The sequence below is a fragment of the Micromys minutus genome (assembly GCF_963924665.1).
Source record: "Micromys minutus genome assembly, chromosome: 12".
Taxonomy (NCBI): domain Eukaryota; kingdom Metazoa; phylum Chordata; class Mammalia; order Rodentia; family Muridae; genus Micromys; species Micromys minutus.
Window position 1 is genome coordinate 27,990,120 of NC_137981.1, and position 13,633 is coordinate 28,003,752.

The 13,633-nt window shown below is 41.4% G+C and overlaps 1 protein-coding gene across 1 annotated transcript in view; it reads left to right on the plus strand.

The window, feature by feature from the left end:
* Window positions 1–5,987: 5,987 nt before the first annotated feature.
* ANKRD28 (ankyrin repeat domain 28) overlaps window positions 5,988–13,633 on the plus strand; it is a 114,156-nt gene continuing 106,510 nt past the window's right edge. The window contains exon 1 of the mRNA XM_080926926.1: window positions 5,988–6,245. Within this exon, the coding sequence (XP_080783052.1) occupies window positions 6,219–6,245 (27 nt within the window). The 5' untranslated portion in view covers window positions 5,988–6,218. The remainder of the gene's footprint in view (window positions 6,246–13,633) is intronic.

Here is a 13,633-nt window from a genome sequence, read left to right on the forward strand (position 1 = left end):
GCTTGGGGTAGCATGGACATTTTTGACAGTATTGATTTATGTGATCCATGAGCACAGGCTTTCCATGTGTGCCTTTAATTTCTTAATTCAACACTTAATAGTTTGTAGTATACAACTCTTTCATTCCCTTGGTCAAATTTATTCTATAGGATTAATTCAGTCATTTTAAATTATGGGTAGGTGTGTGTGCGTGCACGTATGTATGTACAAGTGCCCATTGGAGTTACAGAAAGCTACTAGCTAACCTGCCTGATATGGGTACTGGGAAATGAACTGGGTCCTCTGAAAGAGCAGGAAGTAAGCTTAACATGGGAGCCATCTTTCCAGCCTCCCTTTGATACATTGACTCTATCATAAGTGAGATTGCTCGTTATGAAATCCCCCTCTCCTCATTTGTGTGCATGCATTCATACATGTGTATAGTGTGTGTGTGTGTGTGTGTAGCTACCGTCTCTGACCAGCAGAAAAGGAGCGACGACACAGCATTCTTCTCAAAGCGGTTTATTCAAGAACCTTACAGCATGCAAGTCAAAATCTTTCTGTCTCTCTTTGTTTCTCTTTCCCCCAAGCGCAGTCCCTTTTATCCTCTCTCAACTCCACCTCCTCAGTCCATGTTGCGTGGCTGCAGTTCATAGGTCTGCGTCATCTGGCCTGATCCCACGTCATGGGTGCGCCTGTGCAGCTCGCACGGTGGGAGTGGCTAATATGGGGGGGCAGGAGGAAGTCAGGTGCTAGTCACAAGACTAGGCTGGAGTCCCAAGCGCCATCTTTGAACTGCCGCCACACCTGCTCTCCACGTGTGTGTGTGTGTGTGTGTGTGTGTGTGTGTGTGAAGAGAGGTATTTGGCAGAAGGCATGTATTAGAGAGAGGTAGGCATGTGGAGGGTGTTTGGGTGTAGAAGAGACAGAAGAATTGTGTGTGTGTGTGTGTGTGTAGGGCCAGTAGAAGGCATCTGGTGTCATCTTCCACCACTCTGTACCTGTTTTGTTTTTTGAGGCAGTCTCCCTGAACCTGTGGCTTTTTTGTTTTCTGACTAGGCTAGAAAACAGTAAGCTCCACCAGCCTCCTGTGTCCTCTGTCTACCTCCTTGAAGCTGAGGTTCTAGGCATGTCTTGTTGAGAGCCATTTTGCCTGCTTCTGTGAAAGTCGGCCTTCCAGGCAGAGTCAAGGTGGGTCAGAGTCTGTTGGCAGATTTTCTGGCCTGCTGAGGCATGGAGGGATTAGAGGAGATAAATCTGAGGCTCAAGGCAAGGGGCTGAAGGTTCTATTCACCTTGGTGGAAGGAACAGGGAGGACTCTGGATAAGAAAAGACAACCTGGGTATATTTTAACAATTGTTTCTGTTAGCTTGTGGCTTTGCTTCCTACAGTACTGTGGGGTATAAAAAGGCTGTGGCAGTATTCACTGGCAGTCCTCTCAAATTTATCTCTTGTCTTTGTATCTTGCAATGGGAGGCTCCTGCATAGGTGGCACCTAGAGTGGGGCTCTAAGAGTAGGGGATCAAGTGAAGGACACTATGGAAAAAGTGAGTGCTGGGGGTTGGAGAAAAAGGAGAGCAGAAAAAGGGAGCCAGGTGTGGTGGCATTTGTTGTAGTCCCAGCTACTCCAGAGGCTGAGACAGTAGGATCACTTGATGTCTTAGGGTTTTTTTTATTGCTGTAGACAGACACCATGACCAAGGCAGTTCTTACAAGGACAACATTTAATTTGGGCTGGCCTACAGGTTCAGAGGTTCAGTCCATTACCATCAAGACAGGAACATGGGAGCATCAAGGCAGTCACGGTGCAGGAGGAGCTGAGAGTCCTACATCTTTACCCTCTAATAGTGCCACTCCCTGGGCTGAGTTGTATGTGAACCATCACACTTGAGTTCAGGAGTTCACTACTACTGGGCTGTAGTGCGCTATGTTGATTGGGTATATGAACTAAGTTCTGCATCAATATGGTGACCTCCTGGGAAAAGGGGGATGAGGGTGTGTGAGGGGTAGGGAGTGAGGAGTGGGGTGGGGTTAACTACCAGCTTACTTAAGCAGGTCTGAAATGGAGCAGGTCCCATGCTGGTCAGTAGTGGGATTGCACCTGTGAATAGCCACTTAACACCAACTTGGGCAACATAGCAAGATCTGTGGTGGATCTTGCCCTGTGACTACCACTCCCTAAATCTTTTTATTTCCTTCACTATTATCTTTTGGACAAGCTGGTTTATAGTGCAGCTGCCTCTGTTCCTTTAGATCTGTGAAGCTCCTTATATATGATTCATACCATATCTTTCTATGTTGCATAGTTGAGAAATTATATATTTTTGAACTCATGTTTTCAGAGTTCTTTCTCACAGCCTTAAGAGTTGTTCTGAAAGTCTCAGTGTTTACCATTTTGCTGAGACACAGACACACTCTCAACTTTTTCTAGTTACAGTGGAGTCATTAAGCTTGGCAGGGAGAACATTTCCTGATAACCTTGGCAGGAAGAATATTTCCTAAAGGAAGGAACTTGAAGTAAATGATATTTGTTTTAATACAAACAAGCCTTACTTCCACCCAGCCCACAGCAACCATCGACATTCATGGAGGCCCACACCCTGCTGGCTCTGTTCTAGGGGAGAGAACCATGTTACAACATCCTTGCCATGGCCCAGTTAGACTCCGAGCTACTCATAGCTGCTATTTTTTTAAGTTGAGTCTGAATGTGAATGTATACAATATCATGCTTTATAGATAGGTGTAACCCATTAATATTTAAGGTTAGACTAACTAATATACTTGGACTTCTTTCCATAATCAAGTTAAATATTTGTCATGATTTTAATTTGCTCCTTTCCCCCACCCCATGCCAGGCTTCTCTTTCTCTATCATCTTGATTTATTAATTAAGTTTTCTTTAGACTATGTTTGTCCTTTATAGGTTTGGAAGTTACATAATTTTCCTAATTTTGGTATCTCCAAATGTTATGCATTCGTGTCAGTAACAGTTTATTATATTCAAGACTGTCATATATTTTAAATATTCCTTCTATTGTAGGATAACTTCCTGGTTAGAAATTTCATCTCCCTGGATTCAGCATTCAGAATTCTCGTTTTCTGCTTCTCTTGTAGCTAGCATTAGGCCTATTGTGCAGGCCTTGTAAACCAGATAGAATGTGAAATGTGAAAAATGGGTATGCACAAGCTTTGCACACAGCATCCATTTTGATCCACCAAAAGGTTAGATTTCTGGCAGAAAATTATCACTGATGTTGAAAGCAAAGGAAAAGGAAGCTAAGTTGCGCTCTGGGTAAACTGGTTTTTCAGACAGATAAACTAGTTTTTCAGTTATAAAATCAAGAGGAAGAAAAGGAAAAGAGGAGAAAAAAAGAGTAAGATGAGAGATTTTATTGCATCATTTTTGTATTTGGTCCCATTGGTTATGTGTATGTATATGATATAGGTAGAACTTTCCAGGAATATAGTTATTTTATTTATTAATTAATATCAGGGTCTCCCTATGTAGCTTTCTGGCTAGCGTGGTCCCAGTGGTTACTATGATGTAGGTAGTACTTTTCATGACTATAGACTGATCTTATCTATCTATAAATGACAGGGTATCACCATGTAGACTCCTGGCCAGTCTGGAACTTGCTATGTTGATCAGGATGGCCGCACCCTCACAGAGATCCACCTGCCTATTACTCCCAAGTGCTAGGACAAAATGTATATGCTGCCACACCTGGCTGAGCTCTTTATAATTTTAACAGATGCAGGAAGAAAACTACATTTTAATGTTACTAAAACTTGAACACAAATATTTTCAATTTATTGCTCACTTATGTAAAAGTTTTATTTCTATTTTTTCCAGAATCAATAGTTATTATCTCAACAGCTATAAAAATAATAGTTGTTATAATACTAATATTGAATTTGAATGGTCCTTAAGAATTCCCAGTTTTTCATATTATTATCTTGCTTGACTGTGTGATACAAGTGGGCTGGGTAATATTAAGCTGGGTAATATTAAGATGTTAAAGTACTCAACATGGAGAAAGGTGAGCCCACCTAGGACTGAAGCACCTATGCAGCATAATCACACCCTCTCTAGTGCAGAGATGGAATGCTGTAAAATACTTCTATCAATTACTCTTCATTAGAAATTTTCATCACTTCAATCCCAATACACTGAAATATATGTTTGGTCCATTATCTCAACCCATACCCTCTAAAACACTGTATGCTCCCCATAGTCAGTCTGTGCTGTGTTCCTAATCAAATACCTATTGTGCTTTAAAATTTTTAGAACTTTAACGCAGAGGAGAGTTTACTGAGGATTGGTGTTTTTGTTCAGTTGTATTAATTGCTGAGTCAGCATTCAGTGTTAAAAAGGCATACATATAGAAGAGAGTAAATCTTTCATCCTCGAGGAAGGTAAAACTCGATTTGCTGTAGCACATGGACAATTAAAATCACAAAATATTGTAGTAATGTGGTCACAACACCTTTGTTTTGGAGAAGCCAAAGGCTTTCATACCGCTAACCCATTCCCCTTCAGTGCACTGATAGAGAGGCATGGGGTGACAGAACCCTCATTTCATCTGCCAGAGTTGATGCAGAAAGAAATTAGGTACTGAAGAAAATGCAAAGCAGGATTTTTTTTTCTTTCTTTCTGGCTAAGCCTCTTCCATCAGTCATGAGAACTCCTCCATTTTAAAGTAGCAAATAGCATCCATGGTAAAAATGTAATTTTAGAAAAGGGATTATTTCAGAATTATGGCATAGTTATGTTAAGAGATAGGGGAAGGCTCTTAGTGCATTTGATCTTGCACTTTGATATTTTCTGTTCTTCTGGGGCTAAAGAGTTGTTTTAAATAGCAGCATTCTAATAAACTGACAGTCCTGGCACAGATCCCCATTTTTCTAGACTGCCATTAGTCTCAAATCGATTCTCTAAATAAAGTCTGTCCCAAGAGACACACCAAATGCAGGGAAAAGATGAAGTTTGTTTTTGTTTTTTAAACCAAGTCCGATATCTGACGTTTGTGTTCTAACCATCTGTACCTTTTATTAATCAGGGGCTGGAGCCGCCCAGGCTGACAGACACAGGAGAACAACAATCTTCTCCCACACAAGCCTGGAATGGTAACAGTGTGCGGTTGCCTAAGAAAGAAAAGCCTTTTCTGAGCTGTGGGTTGTCGTGGGTGTGTGTGCCAGGGCGAGGGAGTCATTCCTCTTCTCCATCCAAGGATGCTATTTATTATTGGAAATCCTGCACATCTTTTTGAAAAAAAAATTGATTTCTCTCGAGTGGGAGGCAAAACCCTTTGGATGATAAAGAAGAAAAGGAAAAAGAAAAACCAACACATGCAAGATTGAAAGGGGCGCTTTGGAGAGAAATGCTCGGCTGTCACAACCTGTTTAGGCTATGAAGACCACGCCCTTCAGTCCCGCGTGCCAGCAGCCCCCCCATTCCCTGGTGACCACATGTCCCCCAAAGGCGCCGAGGCATTCTCACTCTCGCTCCACGTGCGAGTCCGGTTCCCCGCTGCCCTCGCTACTCTGATGGAAGCATCAGCATCAGGTCTCCCTCGCTCGCATCGCCTCCGGCTGCCTTCTCCGCACCTGACTGAGCTGAGCTGGTGCACGCCACCTCCACGTGCCATCCCGGGCCGTGACCCGGTACCCAGTTTCCGTGCCTACACCTCCAGCCCCGGCTCCTCCCACCGCGCCCCGGGCGCGCGCCCAGCCACCTGGCCCGCCCGCTCCGCGCGCCGCCGCTTCCTGTGCCCCGCCCCTCTCCCGGCGGGGAGGCGGGGCCTGGGCGCGAGTGAGCGCGGCGGCGTGGCCAATGGGCGCTCGGCTTACTCTGGCCTCTCCCCCGCGCGGCCGCCAATCGCGGCGGGCGGTGGTGGTAATATTGTGGAGTGGAGTTTGGATGCCGCCGCGGCCGCGGGCTGGAGCGGCGCGGCGGCGGGGGCTGCCGGGGTATTTCGGGAAGGGGGTGTGAGGCGGCGGCGAAGGCGGCGGCTGCGTGTGGGAGGTGGCTGAGAGAGAGGGGGAGAGAGGGAGAGAAAGGACGGAAGAAAGAGGGCGGGAGTCCTCGGTGAAGGAGGCGGGACCGGCGGGGCTCTTCGCGGCGGCGGCGGCGGCGGCGGGCGGCCGGGGAGGCGGCGCCGCCCCCTGCCCGCGCTCTCTTCAACGTAGCCGGCCACCTACCCGCCGGGCGCGGGTAGTGGCGGAACGGCGGCGACCGCCATGGCGTTCCTCAAACTCCGCGACCAGGTAGGTGAGGGGCGGCGGGGCGGGATCGCGCCACCGAGGAGCCGGAGGAGGGTGGACCAGCGGCATGGGCCGCCCGGGCGCCCGCTCGGCGCGGTGGCAGCGAGGGAAGAGGGTGTCCCAGGCCGGGAGCGGTGCGAGCTGTCCGCCTGTCAGTGCAAGCCCCAGCTCCGAGAAACCCACGTGCCGCCGGGGGGATCGCGGCCGCCGCCCTCGCGTCCGGCGCGCTGCCGGGTAGGCGCCTCCTCTTTCCTGCCAGGTGAGGCTCGGGCCTAACAGGTGGCTTTGCGGCGCTGAGTAGGAGCGGGGCTGGCGGCGGCGGTGACCCGGGGTCACGACCTTGCTCTCGGCTCCGCTTCGTGGGGTGATTCACGGTCCACTGCACTGTCTCTGCAGAGAGGTGGTGGCAGAAGAAAGCAGACCCACCAGTCGGGATTGATTCTGCAGGAGACTAGTTGTTACGGTGCATATCCCCAGATTCGTTTTCTCTTGGCATATTCTGCACCATCTTGATTTAGTTTTCTTGACTTATGAAGAGCTTGTCAAAGAACACCTGAAGTGCTCAAAGGACTGACATTTGTGGGCTGGGAAAAATAATTCTGTATCTACCAATGAAATAGCAACTATGTCTGAATGAACGCTTGTTACCCTTAAAAAGGTGGGAAGGTGAATCAAGACTTTCAGGAGATGAAGACGCTCCCCAGCGTTTGTCTCTCCTAAGGAAAAGGGAAATTAACTTGTGGAATTTAGAGTCAGGGGAACCTATTAATGCTGAGTACCTATTTTGCCATTGTTTTTCTGAATAGGAGATATTGAACAGTTTTGAAGGGAAAGTTACTTGCATGGATTGGGAAACCATTCACAAAGTGGGCACAGGCTTAGCAAAAATGATAGGGAAAAGCTTAATGGTTTATGTAATTTTCTACCAATTAAAACTTAAGTTCTGAATCTAGCTAATGTTAATTCTCAAAAGTGAATATTCTATTTAGGCTGAATGCTGTCTTTATGTATCATTTGGTATCAGCAGAATTTTAGTTGATATTAACAATAGGTTATGATACTCTGAAAAACTGTGGTTGATAAGTTTATATTTCAAATTGTGTGAATAACTTTACTGTCCAACATGTTACATTAGCCACACATAGAATCTTTAAGCTGATTAAAATTAAAAAAAACATAGTTTCTTAGTTGTGCTAGTCACTTTTCAAAAGTGCTCACTAGCCACAGGTAACTCTTGGTTACTGTATTAAATACAGCAAAACCTTTCATTGCACAAAGTTCTGTCAGAAAAAAACAAACTTAATAACAAGCAGAGTTCAAGCCTAAATCATCTAATTCCCATATAGTTAATACTATGAAACTCAAGATCTAGATTTTCAACTAATCTTTACTACTCTTGTAACACTTTGTACCTGCATATTTGCTTTTCATCCTTTCTTCACTTTTGGAAATTTATTTTGTGATTTGGTCATTGTGTGTGTTAGGTATTTGGTAGACCATTACTTTATAAAAACCATGAATAAAAAATAAAAATCAGTTTGCATCTTTGCATTTGAGTGTTTAGTAACTACAGTTTTGAAGCATTCGTACACTGATTCAGCTTCATGTGATTTGTTAATACCCAGAGGTGCAGTTGATCTGTAACATGTCACCTGTAAACTTGAGAATACTTGAGTAAGTTAATGAGATGGCCTTGCTGGGGGAGACTTACTGTATTACTAAATACTTGGCTCATCTAGTTCTTTTGAAAGATGAACTGAGTTTTGCCTAGTGTAAAGGGAATTACACTTTTATTTTAGAAATCAGTTTATGCATTGATAGGTTACAAGACATTATAAGTGATGATAGAAATGAAGTGGAATGCAATAGTTTAATGTTTTCATTTGTAGGAAAAGCACAACAGCTAGACAAAGTGTTTGGAGGAAGAATAAGAAGATCTGGATATGTACACAGGATTTTAAACCTGGAAGGTAGTTGATACAGCTTTATATACTTTTGAGATAGAAAGTAGTATAATTTTTTTAACCTTGCAAAGAATAGTAAAAAAGCTAGATATGAGTAAGGATTTTCTTCAACATTAAAGTATGAGAATAGTTCTACATGGTAAAGATATAAAATCAGAGATGGGGAGATAACACAGTCAGTAAAGAGCTCACCATCTACAGAAGCATGAGGATCTGAGTTTGATTCCCAAAACTCAGAAAAACCTGAGCACAGTGGCATATGCTTGTAATCTCAGCCTTGGGGAGGCAGAGACGGGGAAATCTCTGGGCTTCCTAACCAGCCAGTCTAGCCTCCTTACTTTACTCCTGAAGAGTAACACTGGGGCTTGACTTCTGGCCCCCACATGCACACATGTACCCACAGGAACACAAACACATATACATATAAGATGATACATAGTGACAACATAAAAAAATCAGTAAGCAAATAAAGGAAATTGTCCTCATCCATTCTGTAATCAGAATATGCCAGCATTTATTTTGTGGTAGCATGTAATTAAGGGGATAAGAATTATTGCATTACTTTCTGCCTATGAGTAGATGAAACTATTTTTTAAATTGTTAGTAAAATGAAACTTTGTTTTCTGTTGGTAAAAGTAGATATGAACTTTTTTTCCTGAATTACTTCACTTTGGTTTATATAATATTCATCTGTAACAGTGGCAGGATTTTTCCCCTGAGGTTATCACTGTCTATTTTTTCTCCCTATGTGATGAAAATTAAATCATTAGCATTATGTTCTATTAAGGAAAGTTGTTGGTCTTTGTTTAGGTTTCCCATTTCTGAAGCTAAAAAGCAACTGGCCCTTGCTTCAGTCTGTAGAAACTGATGGGGAGAGGTGGAGGTCATGACCTTACTGTCAGGCAAGCTAGTTGATGCTTAGCCCTGGGCCTTTGTTGTTGTGAAGGTGTGTCCAGTATTCCTGGAATTCTGTTTTCCTTTATGATACCAGAAGTCCAGATTGTTAGGGAAAATCTATATAAATGTTAGGAAGTGGTAACTACCAGTGACAGCAGCGAATACTAGCATGAAACTAGTTTGTAACCCATAATTCAGATGAGTTTGAGAAAACTCCAGAAATGATACTCATATTAAACAGTGTTCTTTAACAGAAAAGGGCCACAGCAGTCATAATCTCACCCCCCCTACCCTGAGTGTGTGTGTGTGTGTGTGTGTGAGAGTGAGTGATTGGATCTAGGACCTCTTATGTGTTAGGCAAGCACACCACCAACTTGGTAATAAACCTTTTAAGAAATTGAGCTAGAATTTTTATACATAAAATTTACACTCTTAAAATAAGTGTTTTTTTTTTTAGTGTTTTCACAAAACTGTAATCACCACTAATTCTAGAACATTTTGCCACTCCAGAAAACCACATGACCATTAGTAGTCTTTTTCAACTTTTTATACCTGGCAATCAATAGTCTACTTTTTATGAATTTGCCTGTTCTGGATATTTAATTTAAATGGAATCATATAGCATATGGCCTTTTATGTCTCATTTGATGTATTTTGCAAATACTTTGTAAATGTCTATTTACTTGTAAAGGTTTATTCATGTTGCATTAATCTGTTGGTCATAACCTTGTGTGTCTTGTATAGGGCTGGTGGGTTAAATCCAGACCATGTGTCTATTATGCTAAGCAGACAGTCCATCACTGAGCTACATTACTAACCCTGGCCATAAACTCTTGTAGCATGCTTAAGAGTTTGCAAAAAAAGCTTAAAAATACTTATACCATTTTATTTGCATCTGAAGCTTACTTAACGTTAGTGTGGAATAGTGTTTTCCTGTTTTTCAGAATTTGTTTATAACTGGAGGTAAATTTTGTTTGCAGTAATACTAAAGGGTTGTGGGTTTTAATTTTAGATTTCATTTTTTAAAACTTGTATTTAATATGTAGGTTTTTAAAAATACTGCTCTCTCATGTAAAAATGTTTAAATTTTAGGGCCCTATTAGGTAAATGATTATAAGATATAAATTAAAAATATTGTATACAATGTGTAATGATTAGGTCAGTGGTTGGTATCAGCCCTGGCTATCCCACAAATTGCTGTGTAGACTCAGTTGGCCTCAAAGTCACAGAGATCTTCCTTTACAGACATCTCCTGAGCAATGAAATTAAAGATGTGTACCACCATGTACATCAATGTTGGGAGAGGGCAGTTTGTGGCAGGGTCTCTTTGTATCCCTGGCTAGCCTAGAACCTGGTTTGTACACCAGGGTAGCCTTGAACTGTGTGTGGTTACAATGTATGCATTTTTAAAGAATGTATTAAAAATCTACATAAAAACTTAATAGCAAACTTATTTTGCATAGTATAAATTCTCACTTGATCAAGAATCTACTGAGAACCGAACATGATAAGGCTTTTTATGAGTAGGGGGAAAAAAGAAGAGAGAATATTTGGCAGCAGTTTGACAAGAAGGACCCATAGGCTCATACATTTGAATACTTAGTAACCAGGGAGTGCAACTGTTTGAAAGGGTTACAGGGATTTGGAGGTGTGGCCTTGTTGGAGGATCTGTGTCACTGGGGGTGGGCTTTGACTTTCAGAAGCCCATGCCAGTTCCAGTCTTTCTGCCTGTGAATCAAGGTGTAGCTACTCAGCTGCTACACAAATGGCATGCTCCCCACCACCATAATGGATTAAGCCTTTGAAATTGTAAGCAAACCTCCAATGAAATGCTTTCTTTTATAAGAATTGGCTTGGTCATGGTGTGTCTTTTCAACAATAGAACAGTGACTAAAACTTTGAGATACCTTTTAATTATATTTACAAAATACATAAGATGCTGAAAAACTTTGATGCTCATATATTCAGGTACTCTAGATTTCTCTTTGCTTTGTCTTAGAGTGAGTAAACAGGACAGAAGAGGCATAATCTCTGCCCTAAAGGGTAATAATTAGCTAAAAGAGGGGGGAAGGCTACATAAATGCACTTTATGTGAGTTACTTCAAGTGTAAAATATATAGAAGTTGAAGGAAAACATAGATTATATTAAGTGAAAATGTAATGGACAATTGAAAATTAAAAGTTCATTTGTATCAGTGGCTTTTGAATAATGTGTCATACAAAGTAATACGTACCATATTCCATAAAAGATGGAGATAACATGTTCAGCATCCATCAGATTCTAGTTAGATAGAAACTCTTGGGGCAAGTGAACTAATTTAAGTTCACCAAAAGTATATATATGCCAATGTCAGAAGCAAATAGTTATGCTTGAAAATGTCAAGAGAAAAGTAAGGTGGTAGGCCAGATACTAGGCTAATGAGACAGTCTTGCTAAGTGTAGTTGTAAAGAATGGCCAAGTTAACAGTGACTGTTATGAAGTACTTTGAATATTAGGCTGAGAAATTAGATATGGACAGTAAAAGCTGAGCCTCCTGCAAATAAAGTCAAATTTCAGCAGGATTGTACATGTATGTATGAACATAGTTTTTGAGCTTTACGATATCCTAGAGAGGTTTGGGACACCCAGCACTTAATCACTACATTTTAAGCTTTAACAGGAATGGGCATGGTGTCTGCGATATCAGCACTTGGAACATGGAAGCAAGTTTTAGAAGGGCATATTACAAAAGGAAGAGATGTAGACATCCGAGACACTTAGTTAGTTGGTGCTATAATTTTGAGAATGTACATAAAATATATTATCACAAACTGAGAACTTTAAGTATGAAAGGAGAAATAGGATGGGAGTGAGAACATTTTTTTCATTTTGATATTTTCATTAGCATGTGCTGTGCAAATGAACCCATGTCATTGTGATATTTTCACACGTGCACATAGAAAGCACTTTTACTGTATTCAACTTCTCCCATTGCTGTCCTGTCATACCCTGCTGATCCTTGCTTTCCCATGGACTTAATAATCTTTCTTAGCTTTCTTTTCCCCCATCTAAATTCTACATATAAGAAAAAAACATATTATTTTTTTCTGAGTTTGGCTTATTTTGCATAGCACGATACTCTCCATTTCCTCCCAGAATGTAGCTATTGTAAATAGTGTTGTGATAAACACAATTATTTTTCCTGTTTTCAGACCCTCATTCCTTTGGATGTATACTTGGAAAGTAAACTATATATGTTAACTTTTTGAGTAACCTCCATATTGATTTGCATGGTAGCTGGATTAATTTACCTTCATAACAGTGGCTTACATTAGTGCACCTTCTCCCACATATTGGCCAGCTTTTTGTTGTTTTCATTGTTGTTCTTTATGATAGCTATTCTGACTGGATAAAATGGAATTTTACTATAGATTTGACTTCACTTCCCAATTTAAACTTATCCCTGTTTAGCTTATGGATGAGTGAGATTTGAACTATGATTATTTTATTTGTCTTTGGACAGTTACCAGGCGTAACCCCTAATGTACTTTTCTAACTGCTGACCTGGTTACCTCCCTATGCCCCAAATACTTGCTGTTTCTCCTGACCATGGTGGCTTCCTCCTCTCTCTGCTATACCTTTCTCCCTCCTCTGCAACTTTCAGACAAGTAACACAAAACCCACCAATCTCTAATCCCTCCAGTAGTTGGCTGTGTAGCCATTTTTATTTAGCCAATAGTTTTAAATTAAGGAGCAAGGGTTGCACAACAAAAGCTGGTAAATGTTAGAATTCACTTGTAGACAACTACACTTTTGGTACAGACAAAAACTCAACACAAAGATATTGAGCATTTTTTTCTCATTATTGGCCATTTGTGCTTCTTTGGAAACTGTTTTGTTCATTTGCACATTTATTGATTGTATGTGTGTGTGTGTGTGTGTTATTTTGTTTTATATTGTTTTATATTCTGGATATTAACCACTTATTAGGTAAATTGCTTGGGCGAGATTTTTTTTTTCTATTTTGTCTCTTCATTCTGATAATGATTTCATTTTTTTAAAAAAGTATTTATTTATTACCAATATTCCTGGAGCTTTCAGAAACCAGAATTGGATCCTCTAGAACTGGAATTAGAGATGGTAATGAGCATTTATGTGGGTGCTGGGAATTGAACCTGGGTCCTCTGCAAAACCAGCAAATGCTCTCAACCACTGAGCTGTCTTTCCAACTTTGGAGACAGGGTTTCTCTAGGTCAGTGGTTCTCAACTTGTGGATTGTGACCCATTTTGAGAGTTAAGTGACCTTTTCACAAGGGTTGCTTAAGATCATTGGAAAACAGATACCTAGATTAAGATTCTTAAAAGTAGCAAAATTATAGTTATGAAGTAACAATTAAAATAATGTTATGATTGGGGTCACCACAGCACGGGGAACTGAATTAAAGGTTGCAGCATTGGAAAGATGAGAAACGCTGTGGTAGGTATTCCTTGCTGTTTTGGAGCTAAGTAAACCAGGTTGGCTTTGAACTGCCTCTGCCTCCTGAGTGCTA